This window comes from Sesamum indicum, linkage group LG4 (assembly GCF_026168435.1).
Source record: "Sesamum indicum cultivar Baizhima isolate 11 linkage group LG4, ASM2616843v1, whole genome shotgun sequence".
Lineage (NCBI taxonomy): Eukaryota > Viridiplantae > Streptophyta > Magnoliopsida > Lamiales > Pedaliaceae > Sesamum > Sesamum indicum.
In genome coordinates, this window is record NC_142660.1 from 14,760,506 (window position 1) to 14,781,622 (window position 21,117).

The 21,117-nt window shown below is 31.5% G+C and overlaps 2 protein-coding genes and 1 long non-coding RNA gene across 3 annotated transcripts; 2 read left to right on the forward strand and 1 right to left on the reverse strand.

Annotated features, from left to right (window-relative positions):
• Position 1: 1 nt before the first annotated feature.
• On the reverse strand, positions 2 to 3,692 carry GLY1 (NAD-dependent glycerol-3-phosphate dehydrogenase family protein). Its single transcript, XM_011078281.3, has 9 exons — positions 3,326 to 3,692; positions 2,376 to 2,512; positions 2,080 to 2,185; positions 1,595 to 1,796; positions 1,418 to 1,505; positions 1,064 to 1,211; positions 605 to 754; positions 374 to 523; positions 2 to 300 (listed from the first exon to the last, which is right to left on the reverse strand). The coding sequence occupies exons 1-9, from the start codon at positions 3,674 to 3,676 to the stop codon at positions 286 to 288; spliced, it is 1,347 nt and encodes a 448-aa protein (XP_011076583.1). The 5' UTR covers positions 3,677 to 3,692; the 3' UTR covers positions 2 to 285.
• Positions 3,693 to 7,031: 3,339 nt separating this feature from the next.
• LOC110011851 (uncharacterized) lies at positions 7,032 to 8,118 on the forward strand. The gene is made up of 2 exons (XR_002286892.2): positions 7,032 to 7,549; positions 7,756 to 8,118. It is a non-coding gene; the product is annotated as an uncharacterized LOC110011851 (long non-coding RNA).
• A 3,284-nt stretch (positions 8,119 to 11,402) lies between these two features.
• On the forward strand, positions 11,403 to 17,760 carry LOC105160966 (fatty acyl-CoA reductase 2, chloroplastic). The gene is made up of 9 exons (XM_020693516.2): positions 11,403 to 11,803; positions 13,671 to 13,771; positions 13,880 to 14,079; positions 14,216 to 14,316; positions 14,449 to 14,644; positions 15,422 to 15,583; positions 15,684 to 15,765; positions 15,895 to 16,253; positions 17,435 to 17,760. Exons 1-9 carry the CDS (start codon positions 11,440 to 11,442, stop codon positions 17,583 to 17,585), a joined length of 1,716 nt encoding a protein of 571 aa, XP_020549175.1. The 5' UTR covers positions 11,403 to 11,439; the 3' UTR covers positions 17,586 to 17,760.
• Positions 17,761 to 21,117: the final 3,357 nt, after the last annotated feature.

The following is a 21,117-nucleotide window of genomic DNA, read 5'->3' on the forward strand; positions in this document are numbered from 1 at the left end:
ATCCACCACAAATCTTGTCAATATGACTTTTTTACGTGTAAAACCAGTATCTCTGTCCAAAATTTCGTACTTACAATTTTGATGTCATCTCTAGTCTAATTTGTACTATAACTGTTGTTTATTTTTGAACATTATACGTATATCGGTAGCATGCTGGAGGAACTGCAAAAGAATGAATAATATTTTGACTTAAATGTAACAGTATTAGTTGTGGTGCAGTCCCCGAGCCCGGTTGCAGCAAGACTTTTGCAAGTTGAATCATCACGTTTTACAATGCTGGGGTTGTTAAACTTCTTCAACCTACAGTGGAATATCAGATGTTAATGCTATTAACAAGGATGATGTAACTATAATACTGTATTCATCCACAAACCTGTGGCAGATTCATCAGTTCAAAAACAGCTTTTGTTGGTGTCAGTTCATTGTCAACAATCCGCGCAACTGCTGTTAAGACGGGCATTTTAACCTTATATTTCTGTGCTAATGCAATCACAGCTCCCGCAGTGGATACACCCTCAGCCACCTAAAAGACAGTTTTAAGCTGTCAGGGATTGACAAGAATCGATAGCTTGGATTACCTATGAGACGGAAAGATTTCAGACACCTGATTCATGGAACTGAGAATATCATCCAGTTTTTCCCCAGATCCAAGACGAACCCCAACAGTTCTGTTTCGTGAAAGATTTACAAAACAAGTGAGCATGATGTCCCCAGTTCCAGATAAACCAGTCAATGTAGTTGACTTGGCACCCATCTGTTGAGATAGATCAGCAGCATGTAGTAGTTAGTGTTCACATAGCCAATCACAAAATCCAATTGAGCTCGAGAGAACACGACGGGATGCCATTCTTGATATTGTTTGAAACAAAAGCTATAATGTTGATTGAATTGCTCTACCAACAATGAAATTTCTGATATTTAAGCAGCTTGTGTAATAAAATGACTATATGCAAGTATTATAAATTCAGAAGCTTCTGGCAGTAAAATTGCCTGACCTGGAATCTCTCAGCTCAATAGAATTAGCAGATATGAAAATCATATTTCAAGGTGTCAGTCAACTAACCTTTGTTGCCAACCATCTAATTTCAGAGCAACCTTGTGCGACAAGAGCTGCCATAGAATTATTTCCAAGATTTAGGCCTTCCACAATCCCAGCAGCTATTGCAAGTACATTCTTAAGAGCACCTGCAATTTCGACCCCTGTAACATCACTGTAGCATCAGGGGTTATTGCTGAGCGTATAAAGTAAAATCTATGTATATACTTTTAAACTTTCTAAGAAAAATGACCAAAGTTTTCTTTAGTTTTGCATCTAACAGATTGTGCACAAGCTTCAGATGGAGGTTACTTAAATATTGAACTAATGAAATTAAGTTGGATACAAGTAACAAGACTAAATTTTCAGTTCAATTACAACCTTGATGTGTTGATTCTCATGCTCCTAGAAGCAAGAAGCTGCTGAACGGCATCTGCCATCTTTTTGTCTTTGGATGCCACCACCATTGCTACATAAACATGAAGCAGAGTTTGAGTCACTTCAAACCACAAATAGGCAACATATCTCTGCAAAATTGCCATATGTTAGCCAAGTGACCTGTTGGTAATTTCTTCATCAACTCTAGTGCAAATGAAGGGCCAGACAGAACAACATAAGGCTGGCGAGGATTTCTCAGTGCTCTGGGAATTATTTGAGACATCATTCTAAATGTATTGAGCTCCAGACCTTTGCTGAGAGAAATGAAAGGCAATCCTGGATCCACAAAGTCTGCAATGCCCTCAAGGAATGATGCACTGAACTGCAACATCATACAATAGGTAAGCACACACATTCTCAAGTTCAAGTAAATGTCAATGCAACCATTTTTGTCAACATCATACAATAGGTAACCACACATATTCTCAAGTTCAAGTAAATGTCAATGCAACCATTTTTATTTTTCTCCTAAGGGATGAAGAATGAAAAATGAGTTTGAGAACCAGTATAATAATAACCACAATTCAGGAAACCCAACTAAATGAAGTATGTTGGAAAATCCATGGAAATGAAGGAAAAGTCCAACTATGAAAAAGAAAAGTGACCTGCACGGGCACTGCGTGGAAGCAAAAGTCAGCACCCTGTAGAGCAGCTTTAGCATCTGTAGTTGCAATGACATTTTCTGGAAGCTTGTGTGCTGGAAAATACTTACTGGGACGAAAAAAGAATAAGAGTGTTTCTTGGCATAGATAGGAGAAAGGTATAAAGTGTTTTATGTGAAGATAACATCAGCCTTCATAAAAAGAGTGCAGGAATAGAAGTGACAATCAGCAACAATAAAGGAAATGTTTCTGACTTTGCTTGTAAATGACAATTGGAGTGAAGGGAGGATGTTCTTTACCAATTAAAATGACTTTCATTAATCGATTGACAAACTTCCGGATCGCGCACGAGCATGTTAACTTCTAGCTCGGCTTTTCTATCAGCGACATGAGCCGCCATTGCAGTTCCAAAAGATCCACCTCCCAGCACCACCACCTAAGGCCATTATATATCAAAACATACTATATAATCCTTTCAGACAAACCAAAATAAATAAATATATTACCATACATGCAACTCTTGCCCCACCCCGTCCCCGCCTGATAGTTACACCATTATGAATGATTACAAATAATAACAAAACATACATCAAAAGACTGTAATTCTTGAACTTCAAACTATAATTATTTGAAATACATAACAAAAACAGTTTCCAGCTTGAAAGAAAGAAACAGTTCTGATCATGATTCCTCTTCAAAATATTTCTCACAAGTAGCCGTAATAAATAGATCATGTTCTACTTTCAAGAAACTTGCACAAGAAAGTACAACGCTGCTGCTGAAACTTGAATGGTATTCGACAATGCCAACTAGCATGCTCGCAAGGTTGGTTTGTTTTTTGATATGAAATGCACAATTAAGTTTATAGTTAAATTCTTTTATACAATTCTTCTTTCCACATTTTCCCCCAAAATCACGGAATTAAAGATTCAATCTCCAAAATCAAGCAGCTACGTATATACCCCCAAGGAACTTCATATCAGACACAAAGAAAGAATTAAGCACAAAACAATAAATACAGAATAATATAGTATAAGGCTTAAACGAAAATTAAAAAGAAAAAAAAATCAAGAAGAAGGATTCAAAAAATTTACTACTGCATTCAAGAAGATGAATAAATTCGAGTTCATTTCTAAAGTAAAAGAAACATAAACAAAAAAGCTAGCGAAAGTGTACAACAAGTTAAAGAGCAAAGACATCCGAAATATCTGGGGGCAAAAAAAAAAAAAAAGTAATAAAAGATTTGGACCTTGTTAGTGCGTTCAAGAACATCAGTCTTGGCCTTTGATCGCCAAGAACGGGACCAGCGGACAAGCTTCTCCCATGCAACGCGCACTGCTTTGCGGCGGTCCCTGTTTCTCTCTAGTGCACCGTTGTACTCGTCGGAAGTATCCGGCAGCGAAGATGGCGGCGTGGGGGGCGGGTCGACTGGTTCTCCGGCGGCGCAGAGGCGGATAGGAGTTGTGGGGGGAGGAGAGCGTAGGAGAGGGATGAAATGGATAGTAGTTGGTTTGGAGGTTTGGGGTTTGTAAGAGAGATGAGAGTTGGTGAAGAGGGAGTGGGTGGCTGAAAATGGCGGCTCGAGCAGTGAAGCAGCCATTGCCCACTTCTGCTTAAACTGAAACTGAATGGGAAAAAGCAAAAAGAAGCCAAAAATAACTAGTTGGGTAGTCCCTTTATCCAATATCTGTATTCCACGTGTCCACATCTCAACCTTCCTTTTCATCTTTATTTGGAATTAATATTAAAAAAAAATTAAAAAAACCTCCCCCGCATTTTAGCAAAAATGTAAAAGACTCCCTTGTAATATGAAAATAGCCAAAACTCCCAATATGCTGAATAAAAATTTGCAGATGAATTGCAATTTATCCTCTTGTATGTGTGGCAAAACACTTTAGGTAAAAAATAAAGTAACACTTTATCCCCCTCAAAGTATAAAAAAGGAGCAAAAATCCCCCTTCATACAGATGGTATAATACACATGCTATTTTTTTATTTTTTTAATTTTTTTATTTGAACATTTAGTATCAATTGTTGGATCTTATCTTTATAGATAAAAGATCCAGATTTAATTTTATATATATAATATATACAAAAAGTAAAAGTATAGTTATTATATATATAATTTATACATATATTTTTTTCGATAAAGGTAAGTTGCATAAATAGATAAAAAGAGAAATACAATAACATGGTTCAAGCAGTCGAGGCCCCATCAAACCAAGGGATCCTCCAAAATCGGTAAAAAGCATGTGTACTAACTACTGAGGGGAGGGTATGACTAAGTATAACATATCTAATCTCTTCAATTATAATCCTAGCAAGTGTGTCATATGTATAGCTAGTATGCTGAAAGATCCGTTGATTCTATTCTTGCCACAAGTGATACACTAACGAACCCAACAGAGCATGGTATGAGGCGTTGATGACGTGCTTCCCCCTACATTTAAGCGACATCCACTCTACGTCAATATTCCACGACCGAATAGGTCATCGGACCCATACAGTCCTTCAAATATCTGCAATACACTGATTAACATAATGACATTGAAAGAATAAATGCTCATGTGTCTCAGAGATCTCGTCTTGACAAAGGACACATGCGCCATCGGTCTGGTGCAGCCATGATTTGTCAAGAATAGATAACTTCCCCAAAATGGCAAGCCATAAGATAAATTGGTTGCGGAGAATCTTAAAGGAACCCAAGAATAGTGAAGTTCAGCCTACCTTGGGTACTTGAGGACAAGAGAGGTGGTACGTTGCCTCCATTATAAATACATATATATAACATATATCTATATATCTCCCCCACCTAGCTGGTCGCCCCTTTCCCCGTCGCCGTCGTCGTCCAGCTGCCCTCTCCCCCCAACGCCGCTTGCCCCCTCTCCCAGCGCCGTTGCGATTTCCCCTTTCCTAGTCACTGTTGCTCCTCCCACCCACAGTGCTCCTGCGCTTTGCTCCCCCTCCCCTATCTGCGGCGCTGCGCTTCGGACTCTTCCCTCCTCCCCACTGCTATGCTTCTCCTTCCCCCCCTCGCTGCGCCCCTCGTCGTTGCCACCTCCTACGCCTTTAATCAACGGCCAATAATTTATAATTTTTAAGATATTTTTTAATTTTTTTACTAATTATATACGTTTATATATGTTATATGCACTTTAGAATTTATTTATTATAAAATTTTATTTTTATAGTTATAAATTTTATTTTATATCTCTCATAAGTATGCGCCAATCTAATTCAAATGGATCAAAATCATTTATTTATATATAAATATAAATCGCTGATCTAAATAAGCAAAGATGTAAGTTATTGATTTGATTATCAAATCTTAGCCATTGGTATATATATAAAATAAAATTTAATGGTTCATATTTAAGACACTAAAAGTCATTTTATAAGGAAAAAATAAGCAAAAACGCGAATGCAGCACGTGTTGCACACCGTGTAACTTAAGGGGGTATTTTGCTCTTTTTTTATACTTTAAGGGGAGTAAATTGCCAATATATTTTTCATATGGGGTGTTTTGCTATTTTAACTAACACAGGAGGAGGATAAAATTATAATTTGCCCTTATTATATCAGTAGTTGTAATCCCGTGCTTTGGCACCAGATACTATAGAAGGGTGGTTCTCTCGGTGGCACGATCGGAGCTTGTCTAAGGGGTGGTTTTGTTGGAGCTTGGCTCCACCACATTCTCAGTTACTTTGAGTTTTCAACAAGCTACTGCTGCATCCATTTCATTAGGAATTGATGATTCTTTAAAAATACCCCTGAAGAGATGGCTAGTTAGTGTTTTTATTGTGCATTCTGTCCATTGCTGTACCTTCACGATATTGAGACTTGGTCTGCATTCGGGGCAATAATTTTTCACAGACAACGCTATGATATGGTGTTAATTTATAATAAAGGAGAAATTCACAGAATATTATGCTGGACAAGCTCGATGTGTCCCAAGTGTTCTAAAGAAATTTTTTTAAATATTTATCTATCGTAGAATATACGTGTTTATAATAAGTTTTCATTATTAAAATTAACTACTATTCCATATAGTAAATATTATTATTATTATTATTATTTGTGATGGTTATCGAAATTAAAATCACTTGAAATTTTGTATAATAATGAAAAGAAAAGGATGGATGGTGTGAAACTAAAGGTTGATTGACAGCCACTAGAATTGATCATTTGTGAAATTGTGTCATCTTAAGTAGGTGGCCCGGGCCCCTCTCCCATCTTTCTAAAATGGAATGAGAAACCATGAGCTGGATACTACAAACCATTACATTCTATATTAGCCACTACTCATATGGGCCTTACCCATGTTCCAACTCAATTGTTGAGAGTTCATAATTTTTAAAATTATAAAACTTCGAATTTCGTCAATGTATAGAGATATTATTTTGCTTAAACAATTGGTGTTGATTAGATAATTATTTTATATTAATGATTAATATATTATTATTATAATTATCGATTGTTATTGATAATTGTAATCGATTTATTAAAAAAAAATTAATATTTCTCTAAATAAAAATCTATTACCATTTCCCAATCCCAATTCTTTTCTCCATTTTAAAAAATGCCACATCTTTAAAAAAAAAGAAAAAACCATTCGATCCCATATATATACACCATAAGTTTCCAAGACAGTCCAACCACCTTTTTGTTTCCGCGTCCCACCAAGAATTTTAAAAGGGAGATTCATTCATTCGATACTCCGACTAACGAGGCCTAATTTAATTATCGAAATTAAAAATATCATGGTCTTATATATAGTCACGAGTTCAAATTCTTTTTATATGTGGTTATTAATTAATTTTAAGAATAGTTATTGGTTAAGTATGTATATTACTAAATGGTGATAATTGTTCTACTATTCAATACAATTGTTAATTAATATTGATACTCATGACATAATTGTAATTCATTTATTAATTTTTTTTTTAAAAAAAGAAACTTGTATTTCCCCGGAACATTAACTTTTAATAAATTGCACTAACTCATTTAAATACGCTGAGTAACATCTTAATTCAACTAATACATCAAAAAGACTAACAACGATAAATACATTACAATAACACATAAACATCCAGCAGAATTCAAACTCATAATCTCAAACTTACTTTTCCAGTTAAATTGTTGCCCAAATTCCAGCTAGCTCATACCATCGTCCAGTATTGTCTTACCAACACAATTATAAAGTAGCTAGCATACTTACTCTACTATAATAATGAGAGGCCACACCCACACCCACACCCACAACGCGCATTTCACACGCCAATTCACTCTTTTTCCCTTCAATTTCGCCCCTCTCACTTTCAGATATCTACGAATCATTGTACACCATCTTCACATCTTCCCAACCATATTCTCCTCACCTCAAAACATCTCTATATCTCCTCATATTACCTTCATTGAGATCTCCCAAGAATTTTTCAAGAACAAGGGTTTTGAACAAGAAGTCGACATAAAGGTAATTTCATAACTTCTTTCGTCTTAATGTTTTCCGGAATAGTTTCTGCAAATCTGTTGCGTTTGAAGCCTATACGGGACGTAAGTTTAGTTGGTGAAACTGAGGCTGATGGTCGAAAAATTCATTATATAATGGTAAATGATTCGATAAAATATATATGTAATAAGTCGAAGGATTTGAATTTTTTTATTGATTTTGGTGTTCAGGGCTACGGGGATAATGGGCCGTCACCATCACCACCACCACCACCACCAGCATGGATGCGAGAGTCCATACGATGATCCTCTGCTGGCATGTTGTTGCTGCCCTTGCTTCCTAGTTTCCTCCATTTTCAGGATGATGGGGAGATGCCTCTTTGTAGCCTGTTATCCTGTGCTGCAGTGCTTTGGTTTGGATGACTGCAGACACCACCATCACCACCACAAGCATTTCTACTGACCACTCATCACATCCTTCCATCTTACACCGTCCCACAATTTTTTTTTTTAAATATTTTGTTGAATTTTTAGGTGTGTTTAATTTGGCAATTGAATTCTTTATGTGAAAATTAGGGCTTCATTATTTGGTAACTTTTTTTTTTTTTGATTTATTTATTCGGATGTCGAAGATCAAGAGACGTAAACGTTAACTCAATATTATATTTTAATCAAATCAGTCCAATTTTTTTAATACAATCTTCTGAAATATAGTTGCGCGGCATAAATTTTTACTATTATAATATTTTACAGACATTTTAGTTATTTATAACGGATACCTATTTTACAGAGCTCTCAAAATTTAAAAGGTATTTTGCAGCTTTCAGTTTCACTGTGGCATTTTTTGCTCTCTGTTCATGAAATTCTTCATATATATAATATAGTTGAAAGATTATATAATTATTTTATCAGTGATAGTGAATTTTTGTAATAATTTATTTGCAATTATGTAAAAATTATGTGTTTTTTCCCCCCCAAAATGCATTGACAGAAATAAGTTGCGAACTGGGCACCACAGAACACAAGTGTCCAATGGTAGACACTGATTTGTTTTCTAGTATGTTGGTTTCTTGTTTGTTGTACGACGCCTTCTGGATCTTCCTAATACTTATAAATGGTTTATTTATATAAATATTATAAAAACAAAAATTGCATATTAGCCTAACGTATCAACTTTTGCGAAAATGGAGTGAGGTATCATTTTTAAACTCATAAAACGACTCCAAGTCCTCATATGGGTCGACATTCAACTTTTGTTTTCTCTATTTTTTTTTTGTTTTTTATGAACTATTATTTAATAGTATAATTAATAAAAATATAAGCAATCCCATGTGATATTGCAAATGGGCGCATTACTCTCTTATGAAAAAAAAATAGCAATTTAACTCTCTATATATATTTTTTTTAAAATGAAGCAATTTAGCTCATTAGATAAGGAGGTAAATTGCTTTATTTTAAAAAGCAAAGAGGGGGAAAATTAATTATTAGACTTGCTTAATAATTATTTAAAATAAATAAATAAATAAATAATAATTATTTTGAAATATAAAATTATAATTTGTAATTATTATTTAGTTATATATTAAAAAAATTAGTAATTAAATATTATTGAAATTTTAATTAATTAATAAATAATATTGTGCAATTGAGATACATAGAATAAAAAAAATTGGATAGTACTTGTAAAAAAATTGTGAATCGAAGCCAGCTTTAATAAATAACATGCGTACATCATCTCTAGATACCCTTTCATTCTTCTTCGATATCTAGAATCACTAAAAAAAAATTATTATTAATTAAAATATTAGTGGTTATTGCTAAGAATTATGATAAATGACTATTATTAATTACGATTAAATAAAATTGATGCAAAAAATTAGTTTTTCAACCATGAAACAATTATTTACCATGGCTAAGAGCTATGGTCAAAACATATGCTGTTGTTTTTAGCCATGACAAATGTTTTATCCATCCTCTCAAAAACTACGGCCAACAACTGTTGCGTGACCGGTGGTCAATAACTATTTGCTACGACTATTTATTATTAGCCATGACAATTAATTATAATTAAATGTTATAATTCTTTTAGTGAATTGATGACGGACTAGGTGATATGGTAAATTGAATAATCAACTGATAGATTATATTTTTCATAACTAAATTGTACTTTCGACTAGTGTGATGATCAAATGTGATATGGTAAATTATATAATTAGATAACTTTTACTATCTTTAAATAATATGATTGACTTTGATGAATAAAACTAAAAAACAGTCCAAATTCAAAAAGACAATACAACGAATACTAGCGCAGCTCCAATGAATAAAACCCAGAGATCATTCCATGTTCAAAACAACAATGCAGTGGTTTTTAGTACAACCCAAGCCCTCCATCAATGGTTTAAATAGGGGGTAATTTGCTTCTTTTTTCCAAAATACATAGAGTAATTTGTTATTTTGTTTTTTACAGAAGGCTGTTTACTCATTTATCATATCACAAGGAGGTAAATTGCTTTTTTCCTATATATATATATATATAAACTCTCCTATTAAATCAATTAATATTGTATCGAGGAGTTTATAGGGTCTGATTACTTTAGGGTAAAGTTCGTTGGGGACACCTTTAGATTTTAGACTGGAAATTAGAACACAAATTAATTGCAGGGATAGCTACTTACTTCAGCCAACCCTAATTTACAATTGATGTTAGTAGTTTTGCCAAATCCTAAAATTGAATGAATCAAGTCTAAAGTTGTCCTCTTACTTAAAGCTTATCTATACTATTATAAAGCAAATGGATTTTATTTATACTATATATAAAAAAAAAGGTCCTTTTCTCTTATAAACGATAGTTATGACACCGCAACACTAATTTTATCATTATACAAATAATACTCTTAAGTTGATTTTTTTTCTTTTTAGAAATATAATGTGTTGGTTTATATATATATTTTTTCTTATTCATAATATAGTTTAAAATGTAAAATATTATTTATTATATGCAAACAGGGACGACAAAAGGGTAGTTTTCATACCACTTACAACAATTTTTTAAATGCCAAAAATTCCCTTCCATTGATATTGTTAGAAATGCTTTGAACGCTGTAAAAAAACAGTGCTAGCAATGGATTTTGCATCAATTCTGTTGCAAAACAGTATTGCCATTGAAATTTGCAATGAAAAATTTTCCGTTGCTATAGGGCTAATGTTGTAGTTGCATTGGTTTTGTCCATCCAAGGAATTTGCCACGGATAATTACGTGTTTCAAAATTCCATTGCAAATTACGTTGCCAAAATGTTACTTCTGACGAATCTTGCAATGGATTTTGCAACGACATTTACAGCGCAATTTACTATATTTTTGCAACGACTGTGTGATAATATTTGAGGGTGGATATTAAGGTGCTTTCGGATAGACATGTCTATTAGAAAAAGATAACTGCAAAAAAAAGTTACAATTTTTCATCTGAGTGAACACATCATTTCACCAAACGGGCTTACCATTCCACCAGAATAGATACATTATTTCACCTGACGGACATACTATTCCAACAAAATAAACACATCATTCTAACCAAAAGTATATTATTTTAACATAATAAACACATCATTTCAACCGATTAAACGACACATCATGCACTTGATCGATCGGCACGTCTTCAGTCTAAGATATGCTAAGCCAATCTAGTGATCTGCAAATTAATATACAAAACCTGAAAAATATGAGTTATCAATGTACATAAAGATATGTTGGCTTAAAAAGTTGTATCTAGGGCAGGTAAAATCATAGTCAATCAATGGTAGGGAAGTTCCAACAAATTAAAACCCCATTTTCTTTCTTCTATAAATTAGAGCTGCATACCCATCTGAACAAACACATCAACATTTGGTCTTATTCTTTCCTTCTTGGGAATTATGTTGCTAACTGTGAGCCCATTTCTAATTACCCCTCCTTCAATCAACTTGTCCTTGGGGAGAAGGCAATCACACATCATTACCAACCCTTCTTTCTTAGCTTATAATGACAAAAATATTTGGCTAAAAACATTAAATTGTTCTTCTAGACATAGTTGTTGCTCCCATTTAAATGCTAATTATTTCATTCACGGTAATAATCCTAATAATATTGATGTTGTTAATGCAACCACAATCAATGTTGCAGAGTCACCAAAGACAGAGTCACCAAAGACGACTGATGACTCTGCCGGTATAGGAATTCTTAATTTCTTTCAAGGAAAGAATATTTTCATTACTGGTGCTACTGAATTTCTTGGAAAAGGTATGTAATTCTACATCGATTTGTATATCCATGTAATTTTCATGTGCATATGTATGTGTCTATATATGTTTATGTAATGATATTCTTATTTATACCTAAGTAATTTTGTTAATATGAGGAGCACCCCCCCCTACCCCCCCTATTCTCACATGGTCGAATTCAAAAAATTCATAGTATAAATTTAATAAAGAAAAATTGTCCATATAGTAATGGGCAAAGAGAAATATTATCTTTGTTATTGTTTTTATAACATGATCATGTATATGTACATAGCAAAACCTACATATGTAAAGTAGAGATTATTAGTTAGGCACTTCAAAATCAACATGATTTACCTAATTCAAATCTTCTTATATCTCACTAATTAAAAGATTGGTGGAATGAACATTTTCAGTTTTATTTCTTCCATTATATTCATATTCTTGCTCTTGGCACAATTTATCACATTCTTACTAGTTGGGTAATTATATTTTGCCATTCGAATTACACTCGTTTTTACATCTTGCCATCTAATTCTTTTTTTTGTGTCAACTTATCATATCAACTTTGTAAAATTTGCAATTTACTGAATATAACCATTTTTCGATCTGTTTTTCCGCTGGAAAAACATCATATGGGAAACAAATATTTTTGTAGATAAAAATAAAGTTTATATCCTTTTATAATAATAATAATTGATAGATAATCAATGAATTACTCCATACTTTTATTGCTATAATAAGGAATACATTATCTTGAATAAATATTATTACAAATTTTCACTATAATGAAAATATGATTAGTTCTATTGCGTTACTTAACTAATATAGAGAAGTTAAACAATGTTATGACATTTGTGATTTGAGATTTATTTTCATCTTATAAATTATCACAACAATTTATTTGTGATATTACTTTCGTAGATACTTTCTTTATTAATTATATTTCTATCCTATTATAATAGTGAAGATATGTGATTAATTTTGATTCTATAGTTTTGGTATTTTGGTATTTTTATTCTTTATCTTTTTAGAATCGCAAAATAGTCGTGTAACTTTTTGACATTTCAAAAATCATGTGTGCCTCACATGGTTCATTTAAATTAGGACTTTTGTCTTGATTGGTGTACTTTTGCCAATATGGATGAAAATTAAAAGAAAAAAGTGACGTGGCACATAATTTATTTCGATAATTTTTATAAAATCCAGTATCGGAAGGACCAAAAATGCTAAATATCAAAAAATTACAGGACTTTTTGCAACTCCTATAAAGATAAAGGAAAAAAATGCCAACATCTCAAGGGGCACATGATTTATTTCGGCAACTTTTACAAAATCTGGCACCAGAACGACCAAAATCACAAAATGTCCAAAAATTACATGACTATTTTATCTCAAAAAATAAAGAATAAGAATATCAAATGACCAAAATTACAGGTTCAAAAATATGTTTGAGTTCTAAACAAAATATACCTATGTGGTACATCTTTAATCTCACTCTCTGTATATAAAAAGATAAAGAATAATTATATTTTTTCATCTACAACTATTATAATTCCATATATAGTAAGTCTTTTATTAGATTACAACATTTAAATAATATGACATTGTATTTATACATTATAATTTTCAAAGTACTACCAACAGTATAATTTGGTCAATAAAAACTTCTTTTATACTGATAATATCAACAGTTTTCTTCTAAAACCCTAACGACAAAAGATTCGATTGATGTAAATGGACTAGTTTTGAAAGAGAACGTCCAAACGTAATAAACCCTCAATTTACGAACATGGCAAGACATTCTAGAAAGTGGAAGTCCTCTATTTGAGTTTGATTTTTCATTCATGTAGTGGCCTTGGACTTACACAAATGAACTAATTCTGCAGCCCTTGTTGAAAAGTTACTAAGATCAACTGCAGTTGGTAAAATCTATGTATTAATCAAGGCAGAAGACAAAGCGGCCGCATTTGATCGATTGAAGAGTGAAGTACGTAATTAGTTTCTTAATCACCTTGTTTTCTTTTTTAATTCTTTTCATTCATATTGATTATAAGTTGTATTAATTTGTGGAATATATACTTAATTTCGTCTTTAGATCATAAATTCCGAGTTACTCAAATGCCTACGAGAAGAGCATGGGGCATCTTATGAAGCATTCATACAAGAGAAATTGATACCTGTTGCTGGGAATATTTGCGAACCAGAACTTGGTATGGACGTTGATACTGCTGATAACATAATGAACGAGGTAGACGTGATAATACAATCTGCAGCAAACACGTCCATGATTGAAAGGTCGTCCATTATATATATATATATATCATTTTGCTTTTATGTCTTATTTATTTCTCAATTTCCTAATTATTTCTTTGGGGGAAGATATTTAAGTTCTCTCTTGGTCATGCTCAAGTTCCATGCATGTTAGTTACAGATACGACTCGCTATTTGAAGCAAACGTGAGTGGTCCACAACGACTGATGAGATTCGCAAAGAGATGCAAGAACCTTATTCTTTTTGTACATATTTCAACTGGTATGCTCAAAATATTATAACCCTAATTGTGAATACAATAATTAAAGCCAACGAATAGTAAATTTCACGTATATGTTTACATGTTTGAGATTGATACAAATGATAATAAATTGATTTAATTGTTTATTGAAGCATTTGTAAATGGAGAAAGAGAAGGAGTAAACCCTGAAAAGCCAATGACTATGGGAGAAAATAGGAGAAAAAACATTTCATCCTCATTTCCTCAGCTAGACATAGCCAATGAGATGAGCCTTGCATTCAAATCCATTACCAGCGCTTCTACTGAACTTGAAGCGACAATATATTCAAAAAAACTTGGTCAACAAAGGTATGCATTATTTCTTTTCATATTTATTATTATTATTTATAGGTAATTTTGCTTGTTCGTGTTATATTGTAGTACTACACGATAAACTCTACGAGTTTTTCCTGTGCATATTGTTTTATATATATAATTATATAATGTGTAAGAATATTGAAATGCTTTTTTGCTACATATATTATAACACGGAAATGGTATAACATATGGTGGGGAAATGAATATGTGTGGATGGTTCCACTTTTGAGGCAAAATTACATTTTTAGTACCATGAGATTGGGGGTTTAACACTTTTAGTCTTCTACCTTACGCTATTTTTAAAATAGTTTCAAAATGTTAAAAATTCAACACATTTAGTCATTTATTTTATGAGATTTTCAAAATGCTCCCAGAAATGAGAAACTCAACAACTTTGGTCCTCTACTTTACAAGAATTGTGAGACTAAATATATTGAGTTTTCTTAATTTTGGGACCATTTTGAAAATCCTGTAAAGCATATGACTATACGTGTCTAGTTTTCCAAATTCAATTCCGTAAAATAGAAAACCAAAAATGTTGAATCCCATATACTGTGAGACTAAAAGCATAATTTCGGCCACTTTTTTGACAAGTATTTATATAGCAAGTACACTTTGTTGATAAATTTTAGCGTTGCTTAGAAAATAATAAATAATAATTGTAAACCATTTATAGTTACTCTAATTTTCATTGTTTTCTTTTTAAATGAACTACAAATTATGCCACTATATCAATTACTAATAGAACAATACGTATGTGCCTTACAGAGCAAGATTTTACGGATGGTTCGATGCATATCAACTAACGAAAGCTATGGGTGAGATGATTATTAATGAATGTAAGGGAGATACGCCTGTGGTTATCGTTAGGCCAGCTGTAATTGAAAGTAGTTATAAAGAGCCTTTTCCTGGATGGATACAAGGGTACAGGTCAGAACAACATTAATTTCAACTAACTATTCTGGATTTCTTATAGCAATCCTACATATGCTAATTTATGTCTATTGTTCCATGTATTTTACCGATGTAGAGTGACTGATCCACTTATTATTTCCTATGGAAAAGGGCACCTTCCAGCCTTTCTGGGCGACCCAGAAGTAAAAGTAGATATTGTAAGTATCACGTAAAAATTTAACACGACTTTACATATAAGTTAAAAGAATCTTTAATTGTTAATTTTCATATTTTTGGTATATATACATGCAATAACATTAATAAATGTGTTAATTGTTGATGAATAGATCCCAGTGGATATGGTTGTAAATACAATAATCGCAGCTACTGCTAAGCATGGAATTGGTGGTATGCCAGGATTGGATGTCTACCATAGTGCATCTGCTATCGTCAATCCTTTGCGATACTATGATGTTTTTGAATTCAGTTATGAATATTTCAATTCAAACCCTTTGATTGAATCATCATCAAAAGGCAGTAACATAAAGGAAATAAAGTTTTTCGACAATATCGAGGACTTATCCAAGTATACACAGGATGAAATATGCCAACGTGATGCCTTGCAACAGACCAAATGGAAGGCCAAGATCCTCCATGCTATTCAATTGTGTAAGATTTATGAGTTCTCAGGCTTCTATGAAGGCAGGTATGAGTATCATATATACGTAACTATCTTAAATTAATATTTTAATTTTTTTTTTTTAGATATGTGTTTCAATAAATTCATATATATATGCATACTCGTTCATTTATAAGCATATGCATCAACACACAAAAACATATATTCGACATATGTGTCGATGGGTTTCATCAAGAAAATCATGTCAATAGTTAGGCGTATAATAAGATATGTAATTTTACTTTTATTGAAATTAAATTTGGTAACTAAGTCATATAATTTTAAAAAATTGGTGCATTAAATTCAGCCTAAAATTGCAATGTTTAGGCCGGAATTTGGGCTCACATGAGGGGCACATTCTCATCTGGACCAGATTTGCAATTTCTGGTGGACGTTGTCTTTAATGTGCCAAATTTTTAAAATTGGCTGACTTAATTGCCAATAGAATACTAGTATGACAAAAATTGTCATCCCCTATAAATGCCCCCACAATTTTCTTAATAATTCGACCAAAATTTTATTTTTCTCTTTTGGGAAAAATATTTCATACATATAAATATCTAAGTATCATTCGTAAAAAATTTGTAATTTGGTTCTGTAAATAGAAGGGATGGCAATTTTTACTCTATTTGGAATTCAATCCGGCAGTTAAGCCCTAAAGTTTAAGATAATTGGCACGTCATTAAGGATAATATCTGCTAGAATTGCAAATTTGATCGAAATTTAGGCTCACATGAGGTGCACGAGCCAAATTTCGGCCAGAGTTGTAATTTTCAAAAGATTTTGTCCTTGATATACTAATCTTTTTAAATTGCATGACTTAACTGCCAAATTTAAGAGAATTAAAATTTCCACTTGTACAGTGACATGATCAAATTTGTGGTTTTCTTGTAACAGTTAAATGATTAATGACAAACCTTATAAATAGTTTCGATTACATAGATAACATGATTTTATTATGCCTACTTTCAAAAATCATATGACGATATTGGATATAGAAGAATTGATGTTTTAACATAAAATTTTTACAGTGACATTATATCATATTTAGTCAATGATTTACCTTTATAACGTTAGAATTTTTATTTCCTTTACCCTCGTTCAACATCACATAGACTAGTTTTTGTATGTTACGGAATAGTTTCTTGTGCCAATTTTACTAAAATATAACAAATTATTGGAATTAATTTACATTCTTGTGCGGACAGGTTCGATATTTCCAATACTCAAAAGTTATTATCAGAAATGTCGGAAGAGGAGCAACGTTGCTTTGGACTTGATGCAAGAATTATAGATTGGCGAAAGTACTTTTGCGAAATTCACATCCCGGGATTGAAAAAGCATGTGCTTAATTTGTAATTGATGTTATATCTAGATTTGCTAAATTTATATTTCCTATACAACTGTTTCTACTTAATTATTTTAGCTGAAATATGTAGAAATGATCTACTTATTGGAATTAGTTCCACCTAAATCTGACTTCCCTATCTAATGCTGAAAGGATATTTATTTTTAGGCCATGCTATGCTTTGTGTTGCTTATTGGAATTAATACCGCCTGAATTTTTTTATAATAAAAAGTTGATCATTACAGAAAAAATATAATACTTTGTTATGGATAATTATTAAAATAAAATGTACTGAAAAATCAGGTTAAATAATAATTAATCACATGCAGTTTTTAATGGCTATACATTCGCCCTTGCTCCAACACGCCATTTATGACAAATGTTTTTTGCCATAACTAAAAACCATTGTAAGTACTTTGACTACCATAACTAAAATTAAAGTAAAAATTAACTAATCATGATCACAATTTTTGGTATCATAAAATACAAAAACATATTTTTTTTATCCCAAATTAACGACAGATGCCATGTACCTCGCACGTGGCCATTAACAGCCAAATCAAGATATATAAATATTTATAAGGATAGATCTATATATCCTATATACATAATTACTTATTCAAAATACATCTATATATCCTATATACATAATTACTTATTCAAAATACTTACTAGATGTACATACCAATATTTTTTACATAATAAATACATGTAAACAGTAATTTAGATATAGGGAAGTATCTTTTTATAATAATAAAACAAAAGTAAATTTTGGGGTTTATCGATACGAAAATCCATTTATCTGAAATTTTAGTGATATATTTTCTACTACTTATTATGAGTGAAGCTTTTAGGTGAATTTATATATATATATATGTATATCTCTAAATCAAATATATATATATATAGCAAATGGTGATTGAGTAAAATCAAGTTAATTTTTGATCGAATACTAATTTATAGGAATTTTGAATTTTTAAATTGTCAAGAAGAATCTTATTTGGCTAAAAAAATTATCTATTTTAAATATATTAAGTAGTCATTTTGTATTTATCCAAAACTTATCTCTAAGTTATAATATAAAATTTTAATTTTAAAAATTATATATTGACTATATAATTTTTTTTATATAGTTAGGAATGAATATTTGATGAATAAATGTTTTGAATTTAGAAATAATTTAGTAGATTTTCTAAATATAACAATGTATTGTAAGGGAATTATAGTAATTTCTCAATTTTTAATTTGAGTTTAGCTCATTCTTTTGATAAAGGAGAGAAAATCGCTTATTCTGTGCGATGTGTTGCAGCTTTTTTGCCACATCACAAAGTTGAAGGACTAAATTTTTTTTTTTTGAAGATCAATGGGGACTAACTCTACAAAATAAAGGTTAGCACTCCGATACGCTTAAGTCAGTAACGGTTATACTGAAAAAGAATAAAGAAAACTTGAATTAAAGTAAGAATAATGATATAAAGTAATGATAAAGTGTATATATTCGTATAGAATGCAAAATATAGGCTCAAAATAGCCTAAAACTCGAGACAGAATTGAGGGAATAAGTGAAGGTTTGAGACTGATGATTGATGTTACTAAATGACTGCATAAAACCTCTATTTATAGGCGTGTACAGAGCAGAATATGGGGGTTGTTATGGAGTGTCGTATGCCGTTGGAAAACCCTTTGAGCTGGCTTCATTCAGACTAAACCATTTATGATTTGAATTGAATTAGAGTGAGATACACGAGATGGTTTGAATCTTGTCATATCTGCTTAAAAATTCGGGAGTTGGTTACTTGTGGATTTCCCAACTCATGTGTCACCTACCCTTGGAACCACCTGAAAATATTTCAGGGTGATGTGTATAAATGTGTTGGCGAGATATATGATGTGCCTCCCAACTGTGTGGTGATGTGTTCGGCTAAAATGAGCTTGTATCTTGGACCTACCTGCTCAAAAAAGTAGGAAGTAAGCTTGTGGGCTTTGTCTCCCTACTGGTGGCCCAGCTGGCCTCTTAGCCAGTTAGGTTGGTATGTCTGTTTTGTGAGCTTGATCCAATAATTTTATGGGGCATCATTGTGATTCAATTTTTTTTAAAAAGGAAAAAAAAGAATATAATCTATATTATTACATTTAAACTTCTTAATTAATTAAGAAGTTTCATATTGGTTAATTAACTTGGGTTCTTTATATTTTGTCATTCAAAAGTGATTATGAGACAAACAACTATCCTTCATTTGTACTTTATAGTGCTGTATTGCTTACCAAAATCCCAAAATTTGAATAAAGCCAATATCATTTATAAGTTGCTGTGAGCCTGTAATGTATCAATTCGACCCATTTTTATTTTATTTTTATTAAAGTTAGTAGTTATTATCTATTTATACATTTCAATCTATTTTTTATTTAAAATTTTTGCATAATATTTGTTATTTTAAATATTGATTTATTTTTGTTAATTCATTATGTTGTTCGCCTATTAATTCGTCCATGTTCCTTTCTTTCTTCTTTTATCCTTTCAGCTGTCTTTAATACGTATAATTAATTTAAAGCTAGTTTCTATTTTTACTTTATATTTTATTTTTTAATAAGTAAAAAAATTATTTTAAATTTAAGTATTTTAATATATTTTTTTATGGAAGATGATTATATAATACAAGAATATATTTAACTAATATTTTATTTTTTTTCTATTTTTATATAGAATTGAATATATATATACATAAAGTTTATATATATTTAATAGAATGCCATAATTATTTGAAAATAATATCATATAATACAAATTTTAGTAAGTATAACTATGTTGTACATTTCTTTGTGAATAATAACCAACTAGATTAAAAATTCAAAATTATTTGGTTTTACCTAGTAAAAATAAAACTTTTATTTTACATAAAAGATTCTGTTATAATGCAATACATTAACTTTTTTTATTTAATTTAGATAAAAATATATATATATAATCGTGGATAGTACGTAGGAAGTCTATATTTGATTACATCTGAGGGGTTAGGAGTATCAGACACCTTAAGTACGCCAGGAACAAACACTATGTTTGGTTTTATTTTTAACTTATTTTGGTGTGTTTTGTAGAGATAGAGAGAGAAAAACCAAAATAAATAAGTATATATTAGAGATATTGTGTATACTTGGATTTGTTTTTGGGTAAAATATAGAATAAGTATGGTATGTTTGATGTTGGTTAATAGAAAACAAAAAATACTGTTTATTGTCAAATCATATTTATATATATATATATGTATGAATATGTATATAATTAGTGTACAATTTTTTGGACCAAAAACAATTAAAGACTGTTTCAAAACACTCCAGAATATACCAAAAACTACCAAATCAAAGCAGCCAAACATATTGCATATTTTAACTTATCTAAAAAATGGGCCAAAATAGAAAACAAACACTAAAATGGCTCAGCAGTTCATCTTTAGAACCTATAAATTAGTTATAGGATAGCAACATATAACTTCAGCCAACCCTATAGATATTTATATATATATATATATATGTATATGCATGTGT

Excerpts from the sequence above, each read along its gene's own strand:
- GLY1 (XM_011078281.3), bottom strand. The coding sequence starts at position 3,676 with ATGGCTGCTTCACTGCTCGAGCCGCCATTTTCAGCCACCCACTCCCTC. Across the intron at positions 2,513-3,325 it reads TTCTTGAACGCACTAACAAG|GTGGTGGTGCTGGGAGGTGG; the intron begins GTCCAAATCTTT and ends TAATGGCCTTAG. Across the intron at positions 1,506-1,594 it reads GATGAAGAAATTACCAACAG|CAATGGTGGTGGCATCCAAA; the intron begins GTCACTTGGCTA and ends ATGTTTATGTAG.
- LOC105160966 (XM_020693516.2), top strand. The coding sequence starts at position 11,440 with ATGTTGCTAACTGTGAGCCCATTTCTAATTACCCCTCCTTCAATCAAC. Across the intron at positions 14,080-14,215 it reads AACACGTCCATGATTGAAAG|ATACGACTCGCTATTTGAAG; the intron begins GTCGTCCATTAT and ends TGTTAGTTACAG. Across the intron at positions 14,645-15,421 it reads AAAAAACTTGGTCAACAAAG|AGCAAGATTTTACGGATGGT; the intron begins GTATGCATTATT and ends TGTGCCTTACAG.